The following is a 27,637-nucleotide window of genomic DNA, read 5'->3' on the forward strand; positions in this document are numbered from 1 at the left end:
CTTGGGTACAGGAGCTTGGATGTTGATTCTTTTCTACATTGAAAGTTTTTTAACATTCATTTCTGGTGATATGGATTAGATTTCTTTAATTTTATATATATGCATATTATGGTTCTTAATCATCTTTGTCACGAAATTAATTTTATAATTTACTTCAAATAAGTATACATTGAAATGGGGGTCTTAATTTATGTGGGGTTTTATATCAACATCCAGAAAGTTGATTGTGTGTCAATCATAAAAGCAACTGAATGGTCTTTTGATCCAAATAATGACAAGCGCTTTCACTACAACTGGCAATATTCTTCACACATTAGTGGCTATCAAACTCTGTTAGCAAAGTACAGGGTATATATTCTTCTCACATTATTAAAATCTTTCCTGTGTTTGTATGTAGTGTATGCAGTTCAACTTACATATTATCACAGTCAGCTTGAAACAATTTATGTGCCTGGAGATGTAATTATCAAAAGCAGAAATTTTTATCTCTAGTCAAGATAATCTGGCTATTACTGTACATGTTGACATTATTAGTGAGGCTGTTTTACCACGACTCACTGCCACTATACCCGTTGTTCATCTCTTCCCCTTCTGGTAATCCTCACAGATCCTGACAGATGTGGCAAATGTTATGAAGTATGTGTTCCTCATATTTCCTCCCTTCACCTTTGCCTGTGGGATCAAGGATCTGGCTGTCAGCTTTACCAAGGTGAGCAAATGGCAAATAGCTGTACAGTTTTAGGAATTTCATAGTGTATGATTACTGTACTTGTAATATGGTCGAGAAAATAAGGACTGCCCTTGCAAGTGTATGCACAGAGGAGAGGAGGAGACCTACATAAAATGTTAACGATGAGACTTTGAATAATTAAAAACTGACAGCAGGAATCATTAAATAATTTTGGGGAGATTTGGGGAATATAATTGACATATAGATTGTATCAAATATAGGATTTTAGATAGATTGTACTGTAATTGATTATCTCATTTGATCATATAACAGTATATTTCACTACAGCAAGATATATTGTGCTATAATACTGTAGTGAGGTATATCGTGAGAGAAATATTTAGTTAATTAACCATTTGATTGCTGAATTCCTTTGTCTGTAGAAATAGTTATTATTGATCATTTTACACTTTTCATACTTTCTTAACAGTTTTGAAAATAAAACAATCCTAGTACAAGTGAATGAAAACAACAGTGTTTTCAAGATACAGTATATTCAGGTTGTAGCAGATTAACATGAGGATGGGTAGAGTGTAATAGGTAAACTGTGATAGTTGTTAAGTTCAACTCAGAGGAAATAGTATAATATTTTGTTTCATTTTGTTGGGGCCTCAGTCTGAAACTCACTGTTCATGTTCCTCTCCAACACAGACCTCCATAATGGCTAGTTTTGATGTGGATGTATATGTGTCACCCTTCTCATGGGACACTAAGATGGAGGGGGGTCTTGGCCTACATTACCTCACCTTGGCCCTGTGGACGGTGATAGGTATCATGGTGTTGCACTGCTGGCACAAGTGTTTGAGACCCATACCAAGAAATACAGCTCCTGCCAAGAATTTAGCTGGAGCAGAGGAAGACAAGGATGTGGCGGCTGAAAGAATTAAGTATGTGCTATAAATTATTTTATGGAATAGTGTGGCTGAAAGATCCCTATAATATTGTATTGTCTGGTGTAGAAATTTTATGATTCAGTGCCAGTAAATGAAGTCTTCGTATCTGCATAGTACGGTAAAGGGGAATAATACAGTACAGGTAATGTTGCAGGAGAAGCAAATTATATCCTACAATAATGGGTAAGTTTTCTCAGCAACTTCTTATTTCAGGAAAAAATATGAGTAAAGTAAATTATTTAATAAAAAACATGACTTTATTAATATAATAGATTATATCATTGTCTTAATTTGTCCAAGCCTTTGTCCATGACTCACATCCTTTGTTCTTATATTACAGGACAAAATTGTATACGTACAAACAATCCCCACTATACTTACTCCCATGATACAGTACATTATTTTGCACATGTGTAGATTGTAAATAAGTCAACACCTTATCACTATGCACAATACATTTTTGCTGATGCACATTGTTTCCCTGTCATGCAAACTTCAAAATTTTTGCCTAAACTACTTTAGACTGTCCCACATTGCCACTCCACCAAATAGTGTTCACTGCACAGGTACCAACTCAGGGTGTGTGGTCAGTGACCTGTCCTTTGTACCAAATAATTTTTGTTTTTGGCAATCCTGTGCTATATTCTACAAATGAAAACCTCAATTTATGAATATATTTTTTTTTTTTTTTTTTTTTTTTTATATCATCAAAAGATGCTGAGGTGCTGACACATGTATCTGGGCATTTCCCTGTGTTAGTCAGTCAGTGGTCTGCGTAGTTTGGAGAGGAAGTACACAGAAGCTACACCTATGTCTCACTCCCTCCTCTCTCAGATAGAAGGCATCTGTGCCAGTGTTCTTCCCTCTGTGAGGGGATCCTACGAGACTTTTCTGGCATAAAATAAACATTACCACAAAGGAGTATAAATCAACTCCTGAGATATTAAAATCTACTCTTTGTTCTCTTTTAATGTATTTATGGTGAGTATTCATTTAATTGTACATTAAGTGATTTTCTGTACAGCTTTATTGAGTTATGTCTTTTGTTGTTAATTGGGTTAGTTCTTGTTGCATAAGGTGTCAGAAAGTCAGCCCCAGGAACAAATCCTCCATTTATAACACTGTGTCTGTGGGAAAATTGCTTTGACTATTCAGATTTCTGCTCTACACATGAATACTGTAGAATATTGTGAGGTACATGTACAGTAAATATATATATATATATGCAGTATAGTCAAAGCATAAACATCTGTGTAGGTGTTCAGGATCTCCTGTAGGTCGCATTCAGTGTGAGAAGCAAGTGTGAGGTCATCTGCATACTGAAGTTCAGTAATGGAAGCTGTCAACACCTTTGTTCCTGCCTGGAGTCGTCTTATGTTGAAAAGTCCCTTCATCTGGTACTGGATGTCCACCCCGCCAGCTAAATTGGCACTGGCACGAGTAAAGAAGGCTGCCAAGAAAATGGAAAAAGAGAGTTGGTGCCAATACACATCCTTGTTTTACCCCCGTTTGGATGGGGAAGAACTCAAACTTGGTGCCACTGTGCAGGACACTGCCATTCATGCCATCGTGGAGTTGCCTCACAATGGCAATGAATTTTGGTGGGCAGCCAAAATGGTTAAGGGTCTGCCAGAGGGCTTGCCTGTTGACTTGAGTTGAAAGCTTTAGTAAGGTCAATGAAGGTCATGTACAAGTCACGACGTTGTTCTCTGCACTTTTTCTGTATCTGGCGGGCAGCAAAGATCATGTCACTGGTGCCACGTGTTAGTCTAAAGCCACATTGAGATTCTGGGAGGAAGTCTTCTGCCTCAAGAAGAAGTCTGTTTACGAGGACTCGGGCAATAATCTTGCCAGTTACGGACAGCAGCGAGATCCTGCGGTAGTTGCCACAGTCTGACCGGTCTCCTTTGTTATTATAAATATTGATGATGGAGGCGTATTTAAGAGCTTGGGGGGATTTCCTCTGGTAGGCAGAGGTCCTCCTGCTTTATACACCTCGGCTGGAATTCCGTCAGGCCCTGAGGCTTTGTTATATTTCATCTGTTTGATGGCAGTAGCTGTCTCATCCAGGGATGGAGGATAGCTGAGATGGGTCAGCTCTGGGTACTGAGGAACCTACTGGGTAGTCAGGTCATTCACATCAGTGTTTCAGTTGAGCAGCGAATGGTAGTGCTCTTTCCAGCGCTGACGGATGCCTTCTCCATTGCTAATTAGGGAGTTACTGTTGGATGAACAGAAAGGGCCATGCCATGAGTAGTTTGGGCCATATATTCTTTTAGCGGAATTGAAAAGTTCGCGCATCTTGTGTTGTTCTGCAAATTTTGCATTTCACACGCATTATTTTTTCACCTTTCGTTCATTAGTTTGCAAAGTTCGCATTGGACCACCGTTTTCCTCTTGTGGAAAGCATCAGCTTTGGTCTGAGACTGTGGGTAGTTCTGTCAGTCTGTGAGAGCAGCACGTTTGCTATTTATCAGTACTTCAATTACTGGGTCGTTTCATCATACCAATCCTGGTGTTTTCTTTTGATCTGGCCAAGGGTCTCGTTGCAGGTTTTTGTGATGACAGCTTTGATGGGACCCCATTCGGCACTGGGATTTTGTTTGTTTATTGTTGGGTTGTTTATCAGCCCATCGTTGAGCTGCTCTATGAAAGCATGTGCTACCACTTGATCCTCCAGATGCTTGGTGTTAAAGCCTCTTTTGGAGGCTTGTTGCCTTCACTGTTTTGGGGCTCTGACGAGCTGATGATCAGTGTCACAGTGGTCTGAGCCACGCAAGGCTCGGGTGATGAGGACATGTCGACAATCTCTTTCTCTGACAATGATGTAGTCAATGAGATGCCAATGTTTGGGTCGGGGTGTTGCCACGAACTCTTGGACTTGTCGGCCTGCCTAAACAAGGTATTGGTGATAGTGAGGTTGTGTGCAGCACATTTGCTGAGGAGTAGGCCGTCGGGATTACACTTGGCTACTCCGTTTCTCTCTTTGGTTCCCTGTCAAATGTCAGCATCTCTGCCAACTCTGGCATTGAAGTCACCAAGGAGCACAACTTCATCTTCTCTAGGGATAGAGGTTAGCACTCTGTTGAGGTTGGCTTAAAAGGCCTCCTTGATGTCCAGCTCTGCATGCAGTGTTGGGGCATATACACTAATATTTTTATCCTCTTCACCACTGATCGGCTCGTGAGTGATTCAGTGTGACCCGGAGCATCATAAGGCACTTGTTGATCCCAACAGGCATTTCAGTTAGTCTGTGTAGAATGGATTGGTGGATGGCAAAGCCAACTCCGTAAATGTGGTTTCTCTCCGCAGCAGGCTTACCCTTCCAGAAGAAGGTACATGTATAGCCAGACCCCCGTTCTGTGAGTCAACCCTTGTCTGGGAGCCGGGACTCACTAATGGCTGCTATGTTGATGTTATACCTAGCCAGCTCTTTTGCCACAAGGGCAGTTCTTCTTTCAGGATGCTAATTTGTGCCAGTATCCAGAAAGGTCCTAACATACCATGCAGCGACCATAAGAGGTTGTATTATTTGTTTTGCTTTAACCTTTGATTATGATTGTGTTTTCAACTGCATAAGGATAACCTTACTGGGTGTGGTTGCCCAGTCAGGTTGGTTCTTTAGGCAGGTTAAGTTTAGGGCACCTTTTCTAGCCCCCTCCCCATGTGGGGTGAGCAGAGCGGCTCTTGGTAAGGGCTGCTCAGTCGCACAGACAGGACTGGAATACACTGCTGCCTAGATCCCAGTGCATAAATGACCATTTTATCTATGCCGCCCGTGTGCAGAGTTGTGACTAGAGACTCCTGGCAGTCATCTCTGCCTGTCCCTGTCACACACTCATCTGTTGCCATAGGACTTTTGGGGGCATAGGGGTTTTGATGATAATGAGAATTATGATGAGCTGGATGATGGCCTCATGTGAGTTGATTTATGTGGTGAGGCGGGAGTGCAGTCTGCAACCACACATCTTGGGTCTCCCTTCTCCACATCCAGTGGTGCAAGTGTTGCAATGACTGGGGAGAGGGAGAGTTGCAATGGACTGCCGATAGCCCAGTTTGTTTGGTTTTGCCTTAGTAGCTTGTCCATCAGGCATTGCCTTCATTCGCCGTGTTGTCGCTGGGTTACCCTGGTGGTCACCTCTTCTTCCTATACCACCGTTGAGGTCTTACTGGAGCTCTGTAAGCATATCTGCCTGATGCAGGGCTCCACTGCAGATTTTTCGTTCGGGGTTTACTCCCATAGTCTTATACCTACCAAGGTTAATCCGCAAGGCAGCGGGGCATTGGTTGGTAGGGGCCAGGACGTGTCCACAGGCCAGTGGGCCTATACGCCATCCTTCAGGGGCCCACTGCTGCTCCGATATCCCCTGCTTGTCTAGCCTGGGCCCACTAGGCACCCAGTTACCGTGTGTTGCCACGAGGAGGCACAGCAGGAGTATTGATGGTGAGGAGACTGTGTGCTGGCAGGGGAGGACTTATGCAAGTTGCTTCCCTGTTCACCATAAAGGATAACCAGTGGCGGTAGCTGAAAATGAGAGGAAGCAGGCAGTGCTTGCACCTAAACACAACCATAATGCTGCCACATTAGATGCATTACACCAACCTGTATGTACACATACAGCCCTACCTGTCACCACTTACACATAGACAAACTGTATGTTTATTCCATCCTGTGATTTACAGGATCCAGTGTGGTGGCACTTCACTCTATGACACAGTGCTGCGGCTGGTGGGCCTCGGAAGAGACTTCTCCTCTCCTCCAACAACAGCCGTCAGTAATCTCTTCTTGGCTCTGAGACGAGGGGAGGTAAGTCCAGTACAGTACTTGAAAAACTTGTGAAATTTTCTGTTTTATAATATACAGTACAAGGTGACCTGTAAGTCCCTGTGCACCTGCAGTATTTAACAATACAGTATACAGGGTACAGTTGTGTAGTTAATTACCTTGTTCTGGTTTACTGGCAACAAGTAACAACTACAATATTAATTACTGTAGGTTTGCAGGGACATTTTGGTTACCCTGTTTATTCATTTCAGGAAGTAAATTGGTATATATTAAGTATATATTTGGATGAAATATATCTTTTGGTATAGTTAAGAGTAATATGGATTATATATCTCCATATAATCAAAGGTTTGTATAATGAACTTACCAACTTTTTCAAGGTATTTCCATAAAAGTTTGATTGCGTAGTTCAGTATTGCTAATCTGGTTCCACATGGACAACTTTTGAAAAAACAGTAACTTACAACTGTACTGTGTGACTGACTTATGATATACTGTGCTGTACCAGTAGAAGATAACTCCATCTTTAATATAGCTGTTGTACTGGGAATGTGCCAAATTGTTGTCCCAATTTAAGGTTTTGTTTACAGGTAGCTTCATTATGCTGTATTTACTGTGATGAGGTAGATGTCACAGGCAGTGGAATATGTCGTTCACTGTTAACTTAATAATTTTAGCTCTAATTGCCAAAGTTTGACAAATTACTTAAGAAGAACTTTATTGATCATTAACTCATGAGCAGCCATTTTTTCAACGATTCAAGAGGTAGTGTACAAGCCATACTTCCAAGAAATTACTGTAACATCAGAGTTTGTTCTCCAGTGTTTCAGTCTTCTCGGCCTCAACGGAGCAGGAAAGACCACTGCCTTCCGCTGCCTCACTGGTGACATACGACCTACGAGAGGACAGATCCTGGTGAATGGGCTGACCTTGGAGGAAGCGCTGGCTCTACCCTACCCCATCATGAGCTACTGCCCACAGACTCATGCCCTGGACCCTAACCTTACATCAAGAGAGGCCCTGTCAATAATGGCACTGATCAGAGGTTTTCCACAGAGAGAGATTGCTGGTGTAAGTAGTCTAGGTTTGTCATTATCAGTTTGTTTTGAATGTAACAGCCAGGAATGTTCATGAATCCCTTATATTTATTATATTTAAGATGGTGTATCAAACCCACAAGTCAGCCTGATGTTGGGATTTCACAATTTCTTATATTGTACAGTACAGTACAGTACATTACACATAATAAATATTATAAATGTTTGTAGAACAATTTTGCATGCTCAGTATAAGAATCAGACATAAGAATCAACAAACCTTTTAATTGGATGACCACAAAATTATTTTGAAATTGACTTTCCTGTTAATTATTTTAGTATCATCATATTTACTGTCATTAAATGCTTGAATGTAATTATCAGGTGTTGGAGCAAGTCATTAAGCAGCTGGGACTGAGTGGGGAGGACAACACAATTATAAAGCAACTGTCTGGTGGCACCAAGAGGAAGTTGTCCACAGCACTAACACTCTTAGGCAACCCACTGCTGGTGCTGCTTGATGAACCTACCACGTCAGTATCTTAGATCACAAATGTCTGCAGCAGGACAAACAGAACCAACTTTAGTGTTATGAGTGAAATATAGACTTAACATATTTTGCTGAGAGTATTAATGCTCTCCAGTCAGCTCCTTATCTTTGTAGTTAGGATATCTGGTAGTGTCACTTATAATAGCACTTACTGGATAGTCTCTTTTATGTCTGAAGATCTTGGGCTAAATAACCTCTTCTAATATGGATGAACATATATTGTACTGTAGTCATACAGTGATTATGATGGTGGGAAGTCAGTCAACCCTAGAGTCTAGTCTGTTCTGTTTGTGGAAGCTCATGGTGCAGGTTCAGTCCTGATGTTTCTACTTAAATACACAGTAATTTATATGTAATTTAACTAATACCATTGAAAGAGAAGTGATTCACAGTTCAGTGGGGTTGGGATATATAGCAACTTTATATGACGAGTTTGTATATTAGTGCTACCAAATTATAGACATTTTCCTAATTATAGCGATATTTTTTTTTTTTTCGTGAAGGAAATCTGGCAGGAAATATTTCAAATTTATCACGACTACCAAAATTATCAACATTTTACAATATATAGCTATAAATTTATTTACAGTAGAACTTACGTGGGGTTATGTTCCTGTGACCTCACATAAAGCCAAAAACCGTATAAAGTTAGAAACACTCCTAAACATCCCCTAAATAGCCCAAAAAATACTACAGTAGTTGAAAACTGTACAGTCAACCCTCGCTTTACGCGGTCCCACATTACGCGGTACCCTGCCGAAACCGGAATGCTCGCATTCCGCAGTGCGTGTACCCCTTTACGCGGAGAGCGGCTGGCGAGCCGCGCCATTTTTGGATCCAAACCTCCCGCCATCTCTCCCGCCCTCTCCTGCCATGTTGTGTAAGTGGCGCGAGCAGGGTGCGCACAAGGTCGCCCAGTCATCAAAACATTACCGAGTTCTTCACCCGCCACCCACCACAGCCGGCCCAAGTCAGTGATGGTGATAATGATAGTGAGGATATGGACTTTGAGGGGTTTGACAAAGAGGCCCTGCAAGCCTCTGTGGTGGATAGTGATACAATTGATACAGGTGAGGGCCAACAATATGCCCTCTGCCTCGGAACCAACCCCCCATCCCCGTGTGCCCAGCCATCTTTTCTACTAATGTAAGTGTTAAAAAACCTAATATTATTGATATTTCTCTTAATTATTAATTGTGTGTGCATACCATCATAAAATTAAGAAGTTATTTTTACAACAACATAGGTATTGTGTCTGAAAAAGTGGAGTTTGGGGGTCGGCCCGGTCTCTATTTCAATTAATCCCATATGTTATGTTGTTCACTTTACGCGTTTCTCACTTTACGCGGGCCGCTGTGGGTTGAATTAACCGCGTAAAGTGAGGGTTCACTGTACAATACTTAAATGTACTCTAAAAGACTTAACAATTTATCTCTTGTGTAAAATATATGATTACAGTATATTCAAATTATTCGCTGTCTTGCAAGGATTCCAGCAATGAAATTTATTTTCTGCTAACTTTAGTCTGAGCCATTTTATATCAAGTTTAGTCACTTTTATTGGCCTCCAGAACCTAACCCTATTTTCCCCATAAATTAGATGTAATTATATATCACGATTTAGTATTTAGTATATAGCGAACATCCTTGGACCCTATCTAGCGATATATCCCGACCCTACTGTATCACAGTTGAACTAGTATGTGTTGGTTATACTTGGACATGGTGGAGTCTGTGTTATTGGACTCCAAAAGGCTTACAAAGGGGGGAAAAAAAGTGCCATACCAAAGTTAAAAAAGCAACTCTTAATAACTGTGAGTGTGGTTCTATTTATATGAAGTTGTTATGCAGCAGTAGAGTGAATGATGTCATTATATGTAGTGTTGACAATATAACAAACCATATCATCTCATTATTCTGATTATGTTGTAGTTTTTTTCTCTAATGGTTTTTAGTTTCTTGCTCAGTAAAGGATGTTAGTATGAACTGGAGTGGCATGAGGATCAGATCAAACTTGATATATGACTCTTGTTATCTTGGTGGGGTAAGACATTGATGAGTTAATGTTGGCTAATAACTTGTAAATTTAAAGATACCATAAATATTGCTGATAATGATTTAGTCATAAGTGTTTATCTCTCTCAGTGGGATGGACCCTGCCTCCCGGCGCTTGGTCTGGCGAGCAATACAGAGTGTGACTCAGGACGGCCGCTCTGTCTTGCTCACATCACATTCCATGGATGAAGTCAACCAGCTGTCACACAGGATGGCTATCATGGTTAATGGATATTTTGTGTGTATGGGATCACCACATTATCTCAAACACAAGTAAGTCAGAGAACCTACAATTTATATACTGGGTATTTCATATTTAAAATATAGTAACACCATCACTTTTTATTACCTGAGATATGTTTTGAAAATTGTTTCTTATTTCTATATTATAACAATCTCAGTGAGATATGTGTAATATATGTGACAAAAAAAATTCAAGGGTGATCCACATAAATAAATCAGATCTCGTGAAAACAAAACAGTACAGTTGGATCTGAAGTTTAGCGACTAAATGGTACCAATTTTAGCATTGGGAAATTTAAATTCGCCAAACGAGTGATGTTGAAATACATGTAAATAAGCCTAATCGGTTCCGCGGTCAGTCACCCTAACCTCCCTATAACACCCTACAACCCAACCAGAAGATTACATTACTGTAATGTATTCATACTTATTTATATTGCACATAGTGTTAATAATATTTATATACTGTACACTCATACTGTAGAATAACTTACCTTGATAGAATCAGTGAAATGCTTGATGGGGCTGGTTGATGGGTTCTGAAGCAGGGAGGGCTGGTTACTGCACCTCCTCTAACCTCAGCATCAAATTCCTCAAAGTCTTGAGGCAGCTCTTCCACCAGTAAGTCACCCAACACTTCAATATCATCATCTCCTAAAGTGATGTTTGCCAAAGCATTAACAGGCTGGGCCTTGTTCAGGTACTGAGGGAGGTACTGACGAGCATTAACACGGGACATGTACATGGCCTTATATTCCTCCATAACCTTATCAAGGACAAGGCAGATAAGGCCTGGTATCGTATTCTTGTAGCTGTTCACTGAGACGTGCAATGCTTGCGAATACCTCAGTCAGCTAGCGTGTAGTAGGTTCACCAGGTTTAACATCATCCTCTTGTGTTGGTTTCTGTTCTTGTTGGTCTTCATCCTCCTCAAACATTTCTTCAATTGTTGGTTGCTGCTGATGTTGACCAATGATTTCTTGCAAATCTTCAAGCTGAACATTAAAAAAATCCCGGTGCTGGGACTAACCATGCTGCCTCCAACGTGTCCATTAGTGTAGCCACCACGGACTGTATCTCCCCGCTTGCCTTGGTCTGCTCTGCCCCACTTACCTAGGGGTTAGCGAACAAAGGCTGATAACACTTTACGGTTGCGGGTTGGTGCACGTGAGGTGCTAGGAGTCGAATCGTCTCCCATCTCCTCCTCCTCCTGGCTAGCTGGTGCTGGTAGAGAATGGTCACTGTCAGAGATTTCTGCCTCGATTTTTTATAATTCAACTAATGAATCTGTCTGCTGACAAAAGTCTTTATAGAGTGACTGATAGTAGAACAGTTTAACTTTACTGATGAATTCGTAGTCAATTAGCTGCAAAAGAGATGTGGTGTTAGGAGGAAGGAAGATAACTTGTACATTAGGGTGGCATCCAATTAGAAACTTAGAGTGTCCAGGAGCATTATCCATCACCAGGATCACTTTGAAGTCAATGTTCTTCCTCCGGCAGTACTGTTGGGCGTCAGGAACAGAGTGCTTGTCAAACCAATTGGTGCATAGAGACGTTGTAACCCAAGCTTTCTTATTAGATGTCCAATAAACATTGAGCTGTGATATATTGGCATGACGGTAGGCTCTAGGACGGGCAGCACTGTTAACAACCAGGGGTTTCATCAAGATATCTCCACTTGCATTAGCTGTGAATGAAACTGTAATCCTGTCCTTTGAAGTCTTTATACCCCTTGCCTGTTTTTCTTCCTTGGCAATGAAAGCGGTCTTAGGTGAGCGCTTGCAGAAAATGCCAGTTTCATCACAATTGAAGATCTGTTCTCGGCAATAACCACCCTCTTTCACAAGAGCTTGAAAGACAGGTAGATATTTTTCTGCTGCTACAACATCAGCCAATGCACTCTCCCCATGGCAGTGGGAAAACTTGACTTCATAACACTTATTAAAAGCAGCCAATAAACCAACAGAAGCATTGAATGGTGGTGGAGAGTTAATGTGTTTCTTCTGTGCAACTGCAGCGTAATAAACACGTGCGTGATGCCTTATCTGTGGCCCAGTCAGGTCGCCTTGCTCACAGTTATCACAAAAACTTTTTTAGAAAAAAAACAGCTTATTCCACCCATTTGTGAAGGTAATGTTCTGTGATAACAAGCAGTAGATTTCGTTGTGAAGTATCAGAGAACGTCTTGTTACTAGAAAATCTTGAGAATACATTCACAGAAGCAGTTAAGGCTTCCTTGTTCTTCTTAAGGGAACGTATGGTAGATTTGAGGCAGTTGAACCTATGCGTGATTTTACAGGTACGAGCACCACTTTTGATTATTTCAACCATCTCTCGTTTCATTTCAATGGTGTATTTACTCTTCTTGATCCCCTTAAGGTAGTCATGCTTGGCTTGGGGCTTTCCTTGTTGACTTTCTCTATGGCCATCATTACTACCAGAACTGCTCCTGACATTTACATTACACACTTCACTCATCGTTATTGTACAAGAATCATTAATACTGTACACAAGAATCTTTAATACAGTAGTTATAAAAGAATCTCGTGAAACGTAAGCACAATGGTTTATATAATTATCCAAGGTCAGTGCACCGCTCACTCTCACTCATTTAAACTAACTGCCATAAACAAAAAACACGGCGGATAACAAAGGACCGTGACAATGCATGCTGCCCACTATCCCTTGACTTGCAAAACCGGTAATGAAAATCGTTATTCTTGAGAGGCTGGAAATTTTAAACGTGACACGAAACACATGAAACGCAAATCTAAAGCTCGCTAAACTTGAGATCCTACTGTACAGTACTGTCTGTAAATACCAAACACAAGATTTGTGAGAATCACATTTTTCAGCTGTTTCTTAGTTTATTGTTTTTGTGTTTAAATTATGAAATAACTTTATTTTAGACTTGGTGACAAGTACACGATACGGCTGAAAACAAATGATATTGAGGACATGACGTACGTTGTGGACTTCTTACGCAGCCAACTTCAAGATGTTCTGCTCAAGGTATGATGTTTGTTTGTTGTTTCATTATAGAGAGAGAGAGAGAGAGATGTTTTGTAATGAATGAGTGAGGTCTTGGCTTGTCAAGGCTGTAAACATATCATTTGGTCTATGTTTGCTTTGGTGGGAAATTTCTTTCGTTTCAATCTTTTAGGTTAAGAAGAATCATAAAAATCATAATATTGTTAGCATGAAGCCTTCTGTCTATCAGCTTGAAGATGTTTAGTCACTGGAGATATATTTCATAAGGCCATCTGTCAGGAGTGGGCACCATCCCCATAGCTCAACCCTCAACATTTTCAAGAAGCTTCTTGTCTTTTTATGAGTGCGACAACATCACCCCGACACAGTTAAAACTATTAAGGAATAATAAATGACAACAAACTCAAGTTCATGATGAACTTGAAAGTAAGATGGTGACTGAATATTGCTAAGATGATTTAGGCTTCTGTGCAAGTCTAAGGATGAAGTGATGGATGAAGTACTGTACATGTGAATATCAACATATACAGTAGATTAAAGCAACTGTATTTGTTCTCCTGTGCTGACTAACATTGGCTCAACAAGTAACCTGTTACATTTTTTAATACATCTTTATACAGTCATCTACTGGATCATAACTATTTTATGGCTTCCTCATTGACAGGAACAGCATCACCTGACACTAGTAGTAGAAGTGAGTCGTCATCTGCCACTACGACTCATCTTTGACACACTTAATTCTGCCAAGTCGATGGGTGTCACAGAATATGATGTGTCACAGACAACATTAAATGAGGTATGTTTACATGATAATTAATTATAGATGATGTTCATTATTTGGTGTACAGTTAAGTATCTGTCAACCAAAAGTTTAGGACTGAGAGGCTTTCATAAAATAGATACAGTAATTATGTAAAGTAGATACTGTCTTGAACATGTGTCCAAGGAAAGTACATGTATGTAATAAACCAGAGTACTTGTCTCAATTTGGATATACAGTAGTACCCCGCTTAACGCGGTCAATAAAACCCACAGGGTACCGTGTTAAGTGAAAACCGCGCTAAGTGAACAACAGAACATATGGGATTAATTCCAATAGAAACTGGCCCGACCCCCAAACTCCACTTTTTCCGACACAATACCTATGTTCTAGTAAAAATAACTTCTTAATTTTATGATGGTACATGCACACAATTAATACTTAAGAGAAATAGAGAAATACAGTGGCCAAGTTAATGTCCATTCAAATAATGGACTCAACTCCCTCCCCCTCTTCTCACACTACACTGCTGGCTCTTCCCTCTGAGAAATTTTGGGGAAAACCACTAAATTTTAATAAATAATACCTCAAACTAAAGTTAGGATAATACAATTGACATTGCTGGATTCCTTGTAAGACCAGGAATATTTTGAATATAAATGTCATATATTTTGCACAAAAGATAACATATTTACTCAGAGTAAACATTATATCTAAAATTTGTATGTCTAATGCAAAATCTATGATGTTTATATTCAAAATGATCATCAAATTGTAAGAATTCCAGCAATGTAAATTATATTCTGGCCGGGTAATTTGTATGAATTTTATGAGCTAAAACAAATATCTTCAGTTAATAAAAAAAAAATATTCTTCACGACACTATCTGTCAATCAAAGTACCCCACCTTGCCTCCCCCCTCTTCCAACAGCCAGATGGTCAGTCCGTCCCAACCCTCCCCCCACCTCCCACCAACCCTCCCTTCAAGAGAAAGAGTGGGTGAAAAAACTAGATTTTAACATTTAGTATTAAATAATACCTCAGATTAAAGTTAGGATAATATAATTGACATTGCTGGATTCCTTGTAAGACCAGGAATATTTTGAATATAAATGTCATATATTTTGCACAAAAGATAACATATTTACTCAGAGTAAACATTATATCTAAAAATTTTATGTCTAATGCAAAATATATGATGTTTATATTCAAAATGATCATCAAATTGTAAGAATTCCAGCAATGTAAATTATATTATGACCAGGTAATTTGTATGAATTTTATGAGCTAAAACAAATATCTTCAGTTAATAAAAAAAAAAATATTCTTCACATGGTAACAGATGGAAGGTCAGTCCCTCCCCCCCACCCCCCACCAACCCTCCCTACTAGATGTGTGGGAAAACCAGAATATTTACCTTTTTAGTAATAAATAATACCTCAAACTAAAGTTAGGATAATATAATTGACATTGCTGGATTCCTTGTAAGCCCAGGAATATTTTGAATACAAATGCCATATATTTTGCACAAAAAATAACATATTTACTCAGAGTAAACATTATATCTAAAATTTGTATGTCTAATGAAAAATCTATGAAGTTTATATTCAAAATGATCATCATATTGTAAGAATTCCAGCAATGTAAATTATATTCTGGCCGGGTAATTTGTATGAATTTTATGAGCTAAAACAGGCAGTCAGACAGGGTGGCGGGTGGGGCGAATCTAAAAATAGCTCTCGAGCCGGACACTCGCCGCGTATACGTGGAAAAAACCCGCGTTAAGTGAAAGTTCGGCTCTGGCAAGGCACCGCGTATACGGTAAAACGCGCTAAGCGAAACCGCGTTAAGCGGGGTAATACTGTATTATTAGTTTCTCCACATACCTTTACACTAACTTACTTCATTATTCTCTAACACTCTTAGTTTTATTTGGTCTACGTACTTATGCTCCTGAGCTGGACACCTTACCATGAACCGGGCGGTAACCGACCCCCACAGACTCGAACTTTTTGTTTACTTACATTCCACCTCATGTTTAGCCTATTGTTCCTGCACTATTCAGTCTTTCTCCGGTAGTCTACATCACTATAGGAGAGGAGTAGCAAACGCAATGTTGGAATGCACAATACATTATATTGACAAGAAACACCAACAACCAGCAACAATCGCCACACTCATACAACAGTTACATAAATATACAGTAAAACAATACCCTAATAATCACCCTAATCCTACCACATAGAAATGTACATAAATATTACAAACTTACATTACATCCTAAGCCAGAGTAACACAATGTGCTATCGACCACAACCGACTCTGCTGCCAAGCGACCACCAGCTCCACACCCTCGTAACAATGGTTTTAAATTAGACAAATTTAGATTTAGGAGCGAAATAGGTGAACATTGGTTTGGAAATAGAGTAGTGGACGAGTGGAACAAATTACCAAATATCATCATTAACTCGAATACGCTAGATAGCTTCAAACATAGGTTGGATGGGTATTTGAGCAATAGGGGTTGGGTGTAAATGGGACTGCCCAGTATGGGCCAATAGGCCCGCTGCAGTTTCCTCCATTTTTATGTTCTTATGTAAGATTTTAATATGCTATCATTCTCCTACAATCATTATATAACTTGTTACTGAAGCTAATATGAAGACAAGTACAGTAGACTCTCACTCACACCACCACACACACAGTGTCACTCCTCCTGTTCTCTTATATAATATGTGGACAATTAAATTAATGAAAATTATTTGTTATTCTCAAATTTCATATATAAAATGCTCAGATCATCTGTAAAATAGATTATTTTGTAAAGTTGATTTTCAGTTGAGAAATACAGGCATCCCCGATTACAATTATTTGATTTACAATAATCCGCGTTAACAGTAGTTAGGTTTAACACCCTCTAGCGATTTGTGTTATGAAAATTCCATGTTAACAATACCTATTGGGAGGCTAAACTTGCTGGTGCTACCCTGAGAGATTGGAGCCCTTGAACTTGCCTAGCTTATACTACAGACGGGTAAGGGTGACCTAATTAAAGTGTATAAACATCTCAAGGGGCACTACTGAGTCGAGTGTCCATACTTGGAGCTGGCGGACGCTCACCCCACAAGGGGTCACAGCTCAAGATTGAAGAAGTCGCAAGTCCAGAAAACTGTGAGGGCAAACTTTTTTTGGAATGAGGGTTGTAAACTCTTGGAACAATCTACCAGAAAGTGTTGTGACGGCACCGAGTGTGAGCTCTTTCAAGACAAGACTTGACCAACACTGGAGAGGGTTCAGGTACATTCAGGAGCCGGTGCATGCCCAGTACTTGCCAACAGGGCGTAACAGAGACGTGACCGATCGCCCAAGCGACTAACGAGCCGATCTTTTGGTGAAGAGGATAAAAGACAGGGATAAGTAATCAGAGACGTGACCTATCACCCAAGCGGCTCACAAGCCGATCAGTGGTGAAAAGGATAAAAGTAAAAGTAAACACTGGGAAACCTATCTCTCCCTTCACTTGTCAAATTCTAGGTGGCCACTATACACAGAAACTGCTTTTCCATCCTCTGCACAGTTCACCTACCCACGCGCTGCCTGACAGCCACCTTGGGTATATCGTTTCTGTGCTTTCTTCCAGCGTGATTGCACCTGCTCTCACTACTGTAACCAATATTATCGTTACAGTATTTATAATTTCGTAACCTTGTGATTGCGCTGATATTTGCTGTAATTGGTGAGAGGAAAACACTATCGTTCAGATTTTGTTAGTAAGCGTCATTCTGAGTCTCCTGCCTCTGGTAAACAAGGCTTTGAGGAAGACTGTCTCTCTGAAGACAAAGTTAGACATTGTTAAGCTGGAGACTTGTTATTAATGTGGTGAGTGTTGTTTAATTATTTGCATATATTTTATTATTGTAGGCTAGCTTTTTGTATGAAACATGTCTGTGTCAGACAGGCCAGGAATGTATCCCATAAAATCATAAATCAGGAGATTTTGTTTTTGTTTTTTTCTTGGGGAATAGCCCACCCGGGCACAGGTCATCAACCCACCGTGGGAGGGGATTAAGAGTGAAAAGAAATTAAAAATAGAAGAGAAAAAGACTATACAGTATTAATCAACACCATGAAGATGCTGGAAAACCAGCTTTTTCAAGTAAGAGTCTGGAAACACAGAAGAAGGCAGAGCATTCCACAGTTTACCAGTACAGATACTGTATTAGACTTCTCCTTTTTCATTCACTTTTTATGGTTATAGTTTAGAATAAGAGACAAACAAATAGTGTAGACAAAAAGTAAAGGCAAAGAATGGGACAATTAAGAAACTCTTTTGTGTAGCTGATGTTAACAAAATCAAGTAAGGAAAAGAGGGTCCCATCTGCTGTCATAGTTCAGAGATGCAGCAACTTTCATCCTCCCCTTAGTTCTTCAGCTCTTAGTACTGTAGATAAACCCAGTTGACTGAGACACAGGACCAGTAATGCCCCTGGTCTTGTTGTTTACTCTCTTTGACCAGTTAATGCTTCTGTGCACCAGTATCAAGTGAAACCATGGCTAGGTCCTGGGCATTGAAATATAATTTAATACAGTACACTGTAACCATTTACATAAGCCAGAACTTTAACATAATCTATGTTAACCATTCTTTTAGGACTTTTTGGCTGTATGTTTTTATCCACCATTGTTACATTAAGTTCATTATCATCCCCTAACTGACGATGTTTCTGTACAGGTGTTCCGAGTGCTTACCTCACACCAGGGAGATGGACAAGTGCCACCACCTCCCCCTTCAAACAGTCATGAGCAGGTGACTCTTCCTATGCACTTGTTAAACCTCCATCCAGTTGACTATGAAGATACATCATCTGTTTCTACATTCCAAACACCTAGAATCTTATTCCAACCATCCATGCTAGCACCAGTAGAGAAGCGTGGCCGAACATCTGATGATCGTGAGAGCCTGTATGATAATTTAGAAGTAGATAAGCAGGAAATATATGCCACAGTTGGCAAAGTTAGTAGCATGAGAAAGCCTTCACCTGACTTGTATCAGGGAAACGATTCTCTGCCTTCTGAAAGTGGATCAGCTGATGACAGTCCAGAGGAAGAATGGACACATTTCTAACCAAGCAGAATCACGTAGACAATAAGAAAGAAGATGCTTGTACAAAATGATGATGCTGAGTTTAACAGTATCCACTTTTTTATATAATAAAAACATACTTGACCATGCATTCAGGCATAAATTGATGTACACTGGAGTACAGTAAACATGCTTGATTCATGCATTAATAGAATCTTTGATAGAAATTAAAAAAAAAGCATCAGTAGGACCAGAAATAAAGTATCATTTATGTGGTTAATTCTTACTGTGATAATTCCTCAACAAAGACCTGACACAGTAGGTAAACACGTCAGCAGAAAGGGTACAAGAATGCATTTTTAGTAAGAGAATAACAAAGTACCTGAACAATATTAATATGGGCTACAAAATTTACAGCTACCTGTATGCTATACTGGATGTGGGTTTGATCCTACAAACAGGCAGAATGGTGGAGCAGAAGTCTGTCTTGTACAGTCACTCATATTCTGAGATCCTAATATCATCATTAAATTGACCTTGTTCATCGCATTATACCTTTGTCCAAACTAAGCTTCTTCAGCAAAAAAGGAGAGTTCATTCATGTACTTACTCGACCATGATGTGGATGAGTGTATCGGGGAGAGGCCTCTCCTTGTTGAGGAGGGCAGACATGTCCAAGGAGGCAGTATGGTCTCAAACATCACAAGGTAAGGATACCCTGTTATATTCACCTCATTAGTTGTGTTTGGAAAGAGACATGATCCGAGGCAGTGGTTCGTGCAGGTGAGTGACTGTACACAGACTCTGTTCCTGTCACGCCACACATCAAAGCCCTAGCTAGTTAACCACTTATTACAGTAAAATCCAACAATTACAATAGTTGAAAAGGATAAATAACAAATCCCCTCATCTTTTTATATTTTTAGCTAAATAATATGACTGTAGAAAATAGAAAATTTTGCTTGGGTCAGTAAAATGATGGATAGTCTTAAATGTCTTATTCGGTAACACAACCTGTACTGCTTCCAATATTGTATGAGTTTTGTGTTAGGTGTAAGTTGATACTAAACACAGAATATTTGTATGTACCGGTATATGCCAACATGTCCACCACTGATAGAATTGCTGAACTGAACATGTAATAAATATTCATGTCTGTAGTGACAATCATTGTTTTATGTCATTTAGCTGCAGAGAGAGACATAACAAGTGTACTTACGTTTTAATATAGAATATTTGTATTGTGACCTGCTTCGTATCATGGTACAGTACTTAGAAAAATATCAATTTCATAAAATATTTTCATAAGTCTTCTGCTGTACATTGAAAATAAAAACAATGTTGTAAAGTTTGTTTTATAAAGTTGTTTATTTTTTACAGTATGTTTACTGCATATTACATTAGTACAGTAATGTCTTTGTTAACAGAAGTTTTGAATAGGAAAACTACCTGTAATATCTTGTAAATTATATGTATTACTCCTACTGCTTTAAGATTTCAACATTAATACAGTTAAGGTTTTGAGTCCTGTTCTGATAACTTGTGTGTACTAATGTAAGGTTTTACCCCCATATATATGTGATACAAAGTCAAGTTTTATATATCTGCCATCATTAACTGTACCTTTGTTTGACTTTTATTATTGTGTAAAACAATCCTTCACTTTTAAAACATTGATCAACATAATTATTAAAACATTTGTGCCTTTACTCTGTGATACTTGTTAGTAAGTTCCCATCATACATCATTACCTCAGTTCTTTGGGACCATGATCTTGCTGTGCCTCATTAACCAAGGTGATAGTGATCAACATTTAGCCCCGGCAATAGTAGTTATTCAGAATGTATGACAATGATGTTAGTTGTAATGAATTACTTGTGATTATCAGAGTCAGAGAGAATATTGTTTTCCAAGTACTGTACAGATGTTGACCGCTATATGATGGGGTTAGGGACATAAAAAGGGTGATCAATTGTGTACCGATATTATTAACTTCTGGGGTAAAACAGGTTCCCTGAAGAGGCAGAGTCAGCACTCAGAGTGGTTAGTTTTCAACTCGTAACTTCAGGTAGACAAAGTTAATTTTCTTCATTTTGTCTTTTAACTCTGTTACATGCACACACAATCTTATACACAGAATTTGCAAAAATAAAATAATAATAATAAAATATAAAGGGAATAAATATTTCTGAGGTGTGGGAGAGTTATCTCACACAGCGGGGGAGCGGAGTGGGGGATCTCAGCTGTTCTATGTCTTGTGTATTGTGAAATACAGTAATTGCCAAATGGCAATGCAATACTTTTTCTTTTCTTTTATTTATAAGTATTTTTTTGTTCCTCACATTTACTGGTACAGTATATTTTATTTTATGTGCACAGTTCAGCTGCTCAGCCAGACAATCAACGGGGGCGGGCAGAGCCTCCCAAACATCCCGCATGGGTCTCGTATGTCACGCCACTCTGAGATTGTGTCATCATATCTCGGAATAGCACTGACAATGCAGGAAAAGCATTCATGTAGCCATCGGGTAAAGACCATTGTAAATCTGATCTAAGCAATCATATAGCGGTACAGTACAGTATTTGGTGGTAATTTCTTAACACTGTAAAACTGATCAACCACATATCAATCAATTGTATAATGGTCAGTACCTGTATAATAAATTTTCTATGAAAGTGTAAAGTAGCCAGATATCCTGAACCCTTCCTTCAGTTCTGGTTGGGAGTATTCAGGACCAAGTGCCAACTACAGCTACCATACTACACTACACTGCATCAAAAAGTTTTAAGTGTCATAGTTTTCTTTTTCACATTTTTATGATCTTAAATCTGGACAGTCTGTATCTTGTTTATCATCTTTGCCTTTGGTCAACACACCATCTAATGTCTGTTACACACTCTTCACATTACACTGGGCATGTATGGGCTCCTGAATGTACCTGAACATGTACCAATGTTGATCAAGTCTGGTTCAGGTGCAGTGAAGAGACTTACAGGCCCAGTACAGTATTTGCCAACAGTGTGTAACAGACCAACTGCCCTAGTGGCTAAGGAACTGACCATGAGTGAAGATAAAGTAAAATACATCTTGACCAGGCCCAAGTTCTGTGGATTGGAAGCCATTACTGTAATTAGTTAATGTGAAAACAAGACATTATTGTTATGTAGTTAGATGTTATGATATGTCCAGCACTGGTGTGGTTGTGCTCTCCTTGAATTGAAATAAAAAGACGTACTAAATTCAGGTTATATATTTATTTAGTCAATCCTTTGAATACTAGTCAAGTACAGCCTAGCACAGACAGCATAGTCTAACATAACCTTCATCTTAACATCTATATAATATAATGTAATGAAATCAGACCAAGATTATCCCTCTGTCCAACATTAACTGATTTTAATGATTTTTTCATATATACATTGATTATTAGATGTAAAAAATATATATCCAACATTCTGTTAACTTTTCCAAGTACATCTTCAAACAAAGTATTTAAAATCATCAGAACATAGGACGGTATAGTCTGGATTTACGCGGATTTCCTTTACGCGTTTGGTCATTTACGCAGCACATGACCAGACGCGCCAATTATAAGTTACGTGGTAAATTCTATCATTTATGCGGCAAGCGGCGCGAGACGCGTCAATTATTAGTTATGCGGTACATTCTTGACCATACACGGGAAGCGGCACGGGGAGGGTGCTCAGTATGTCGCTCTTACGTTATTGCTGACGTCATATGACGTATCGGACTGTGATTGGGCCTCTCATCCTTACCTCCCTCTGCCGCTAGCTGTGATTCGGCCACTCATCCTTACCTCCCTCTGCCGCTAGCTGTGATTCGGCCACTCATCCTTACCTCCCTCTGCCGCTAGCTGTGATTGATCTAATGTAACATGACGTGGCCTGACACCAGAGGGAATAAGTCACTGACTTAAGCTGCGCCAGTCTCATTGTTCTCAGTCTCTGCGTATACTGTTCTCTCTTGTTCCCCGCTAATCTGTTCAACAATGGCGTCTGCTGGACCCCCACCACCCCAGAAAAACCTTGAATTACCTGGACCAAGCCGCCCCAAGCCCAAGAAGATATGATGCGCTTTAAGCTATGAAGTAAAATACAAAATCGTGCAGGAGTTGGATAAAGGAACAAGACAAGTTGATTTGGTTTGCCAGCATGGCGTGAGCGAATCTACGATCCGGACGATCAAGAAGGATGCCGCCAAGATTAAAGAACATATGAGCATCACAAAATCTGCAGGTGTGTCAATGGTGAAATATTGTCAGAATAAAGTGCTGCTCAAGACTGAGGATTTATTGGTGAGCTACTTGATTCTTCAGGCGAGAAGGAACGTGGCGGTGGACACTCGCGCGGTGCAGGACTACGCCCGTGAACTGTACGTAGCAGTGGCACGGAAAATGGATATTGCAGAGCCCAAACACTTCACTGCTTCTGCTGGGTTGCTGCAAGGGTTTAAAAAACGCAACAAAATAACGAACATTGAAATTGTTGGTGAAGGACCGTGCTGCCGCCATGAATTTTCCACCATTCTTACGAGAAATTATGGAGGAAGGACAGTACACCGACGACCAGGTGTTCAACATGGATGAATCCGGGCTCTTTTGGAAGAAATTGCCATCCAAGACCTTCATAGTCAAGTCTGCCAGCAAGTGTAGGGGCCGGAAGTTGCAGAAGGAGCGCATCACCATCCTGTTCACCACCAATGCTTCCGGCACCTGTAAGCTCAAGTTGTCGGTGATCCACACAGCCCGCAAGCCGCACGCCTACAAGAACATGGACATGAGCAAGATTAATGTCCACTGGCTAACCTCCAGGAAGGCGTGGATGTTCACTGGTCTGTCCCTCTCCTGGTTTGACGACTGTTTCGTTCCTGACGTCCAGAAATTCTGCAAGCAGCATAATGTTCCATTTAACATTTTGTTGCTCCTTGATAACGCACCAGGACACTCGCCCCTATTGCTGGATCGTCACCCCAACGTAAAAGTGGTCTTCCTTCCCCCTAACACTACGTCATTAATCCAGCTCATGGATCAAGAGTTGATATGTAATGTCAAGGCTGTTTTCTCCGCAAAGAAGTTTCGGCTCCTTTATGACTTGACCAACACCAAGGATGAATTCAGAACCTGAGTGACACCGTTAGAGAGAGCGAGGATGAGGATCCGGAAGAAGAGTTGGCTCAGCATGAAATGCGCGTCAAACAGTTTTGGAAAGAATTTAACGTCAAGAAAGCTGTTGATTTCTTGGTGGAGGCATGGGGGCAGCTGTCTGTGGCAATGATTCGTCACACGTGGCGGCATGTGTTGCAGGGTATCCCAGGTGGGAGGCAGAAGAACCTGTGGCTGGAGAGGCTCAGTCTGTTGCAGTGGCAGTGGACCTTTCAAGAGAAGCTGCACAGAGTGTTAGAGCTGCAGGCTTCTCCGAGACCACCAACGACAACATCCTGGCGGTAATCAGGCAACCTGAGGTGACTGCCAACGAGATGTTGGAAGATGATGTCAGTGAGGAGGCAGGTGGTACGGCAGAAAAAGAACAACAGTTAAGTCATAGTGATGTAAAGAAGGCCATCGAGTATGTCGAGAAAGTCAAGTTCATCCTTTCAAAAGACCCAGTGAATCACCGCTATGAAGTTACCAATAACCTCCTGTTGCAGTCTATGGAGCCATATCTCGAGATGTATCTCGACAACATCAATGCTAGTCGTCAACATAGTATTACGGACTTCTTCGCCCGCAACCCACCACAACCACAGCCAGCCCAAGTCAGTGATAGTGAGTCACAGTGACGATATGGACTTTGAGGGGTTTGTCAGGGAGGCCCTGCAAACCTTTGTGAATAGTGATAGTGATTCACCGGAGGGCCGCTAATCTGCCCTCTGCCTCGGAACCAGCCACCATCCCCGTGTGCCGACCCATCTCTTCTACTAACGTAAGTGTTAAAAACCTTTATATTTGTACTGTAGTGTAGTTTTTTATTTATATATTATGTGTGTGTGCATACCATCATAAAATTAAGATGTTATTTTTACTACAACGTACGTATTGTGTCGGAGAAAGGGTAGTCTGGGGTCGGCCCAGTCTCTATTTCAATTAATCCCATATGTTCTGTTATTTTGCGTAAATCCAGACTATACTGTATACAGGTTTTGGTGCAATTACAGACATGGAGTAAAGCAAGATGGCTTCTGTGGCCAAAGATATGGCTGAGAGACTTGTAAGACAGACTATATATGTTGCACTTCATACTGTTCAGATCAGTTTTGTTCAGTAAAATCGTCATAAAAGATTACATTGATTTAGTATTTACTTTTACATTTATCATCTTCACCACTGATCAGCTCGTTAGCCGCTTGGCCGATCGGTCACGTTTCTGATTACTTTTCCTTTTCTTTTATCCTCTTGCGTATAGACCATGTGGGTAGTTAGTATGAAGATTTAAACTGGCCCATTCTTGCTGCCACTTTTCATTGTATACCAGTATGTCTTCCCAAGGAAAGTACAGTAAAGCCTCCGATAACAACAGGTCGACCAACAACTGTTCATATTAAAACCCAAGTTAATTTAGGGCCCAATTCAATTTACGTCCTTATTTCATTCGTATTTATGACCAAAATATAATAAAAATAAAATAAAATTGCATTTTCATATAAATAATAACTAAATCCCGATATGTATTATAAAAATAAAAATAAATACTGTAAAAAAAATGAGCACCTTGCGCAAAGAAACTGCCTTGCTAATGAGTGGTAAACATACTGTAGGGCTGGGCAAGAATCGTTAAAATTGGGAAGATATTGTACGAGCTTAGGTTTAACATGTATTTAAATTAATATAAAATATAAAAGTTTTTTTTTATCATATAGAAATCTCAAAGTAAATGACTTTTTCTTTGCACTAAATGTAATATTAATAGGATCTGATTATTTATATTATTAAGAATATTTTTATATCATAGTTATTTATTCCACATTGTTTTTATTACAGGAAATAATTTTGTTTTAATTTTGCCACATACAGCAGCTAGTTTATTGTGCACCCAAAGGAATACAGATCAGAGATGACAAAGGGCATAACAGACCCCAGTGGTCTGGATATTATGGCACTGAATGTTACAGACTATTTCAAACACATTGTTTGTTTAGTTCTGTACATACAGGATGACTTATTCACAACTGCGTGAGTACAGGAGTGTAAGGCAATATGCCTGGCCACACTTTGTTATTCACATTTGAGTGAGAGGTGTTCAGGCACACTGTGTATTTGGTTCAATACACGAGAACTGATATAGCTACTAAGTGCAAAAAAGTGGATACAATCTTAATATTTCAGTAATATTGCCAGTAGAGATAAGCTGTTGCGCCATTTCACACTGTGTTGGACCTGTCCCTAAAAGGTTCTATTTTCACACAGTCGAGGACGTAGTGTTGGAGTGTGTGGCCATATGTCTGGCCACACACTTTGCATTTAGTTTAGTTCACATCTGCCTGAGGTTGGTTGGTGATATGGATAGAAGAGAGCATTAGCTCTGGGGGGTACAGTACAAGGTAACGTTCAGAAGTGGGAAATATAGGAGGTTGACAGCAGGTGGGCTATCCACCTTGCGGAGTCTGTCTGAGGTACATACTGCCAGAGGTACTTATATTCTAACCTTAGTCTAGCGGTTACATCTTGTTAACTAGTGATTTTTTTTTTTTTAGGTTCGTTCACTCGAGCACAGGTCAATGGCCCACATCAGGGTCTGGGGGAGAAAATATAATAAATAATAATGATATTATTATTATAATATTAATAATAATAATAAATTAAAAATGATAAATATAAAATTGATAATAATAATAATAAAAATGAATAAGAAATAAAAATTATAAATAATTAAAAATAATATAATAATAATAATAATAATAATAATAATAATAATAATAATAATAATAAACCACAAATGAATACAAAAAAGAAAAATATCAATACGTAGTGAGAAACAATGTTGTGTTGTCAATAGCAAAAGAAACAATTGAGACCTGCACTGGACGAGTTGACGGTTCTGGGCAAACACAAGAAATACACTCTGCTACGTCCGTAGAGTGATACGGTATATATAATTTGTTATAAAAGTTTAAAGTCCTGCTGTAATAGTCGAGATAAGTTTATTTCTCTAGAAACAGGGCCGAGATTTGCAATGACGTCACTAGTTTCAAACTCATCGCTGCAGTCGGAGGTAGTAGAAAGGCTGGCCGCTTCAGACCCCAACTGTGGTATTTGGGGTAAGTTTTAAGAATGTTTTTATGGTCTAAGTCATGGACATTTTGTAAGTGAAGAAATGTGCCGTGAAGAGCAGCTTCAAACATACAGTAGGTTGGATGGATATATGAGCGATAGGGGTTGGGTGTAAATGGGACTGCCCAGTATGGGCCAATAGGCCCGCTGCGGTTTCCTCCATTCTTATGTTCTTTTGGATATAAAAACTCCCATGTTCACACCAACTCAGCTATCATGT

The 27,637-nt window shown here is 39.7% G+C and overlaps 1 protein-coding gene across 1 annotated transcript in view; it reads left to right on the top strand.

Moving 5' to 3' along the window:
• LOC121878794 (phospholipid-transporting ATPase ABCA1-like) overlaps window positions 1-22,369 on the top strand; it is a gene marked incomplete at its 5' end in the record, with an annotated part of 43,424 nt that extends 21,055 nt beyond the window's left edge. The window contains 9 exon segments of the mRNA XM_042385219.1: window positions 608-709; window positions 1,382-1,617; window positions 6,307-6,430; window positions 7,232-7,480; window positions 7,831-7,979; window positions 10,141-10,323; window positions 13,205-13,307; window positions 13,951-14,082; window positions 18,779-22,369. Coding sequence (XP_042241153.1) covers window positions 608-709; window positions 1,382-1,617; window positions 6,307-6,430; window positions 7,232-7,480; window positions 7,831-7,979; window positions 10,141-10,323; window positions 13,205-13,307; window positions 13,951-14,082; window positions 18,779-19,171 — 1,671 coding nt within the window.
• Window positions 22,370-27,637: the final 5,268 nt, after the last annotated feature.

The sequence above is a fragment of the Homarus americanus genome, unplaced genomic scaffold (assembly GCF_018991925.1).
Source record: "Homarus americanus isolate GMGI-L3 unplaced genomic scaffold, GMGI_Hamer_2.0 scaffold39610, whole genome shotgun sequence".
NCBI lineage: Eukaryota > Metazoa > Arthropoda > Malacostraca > Decapoda > Nephropidae > Homarus > Homarus americanus.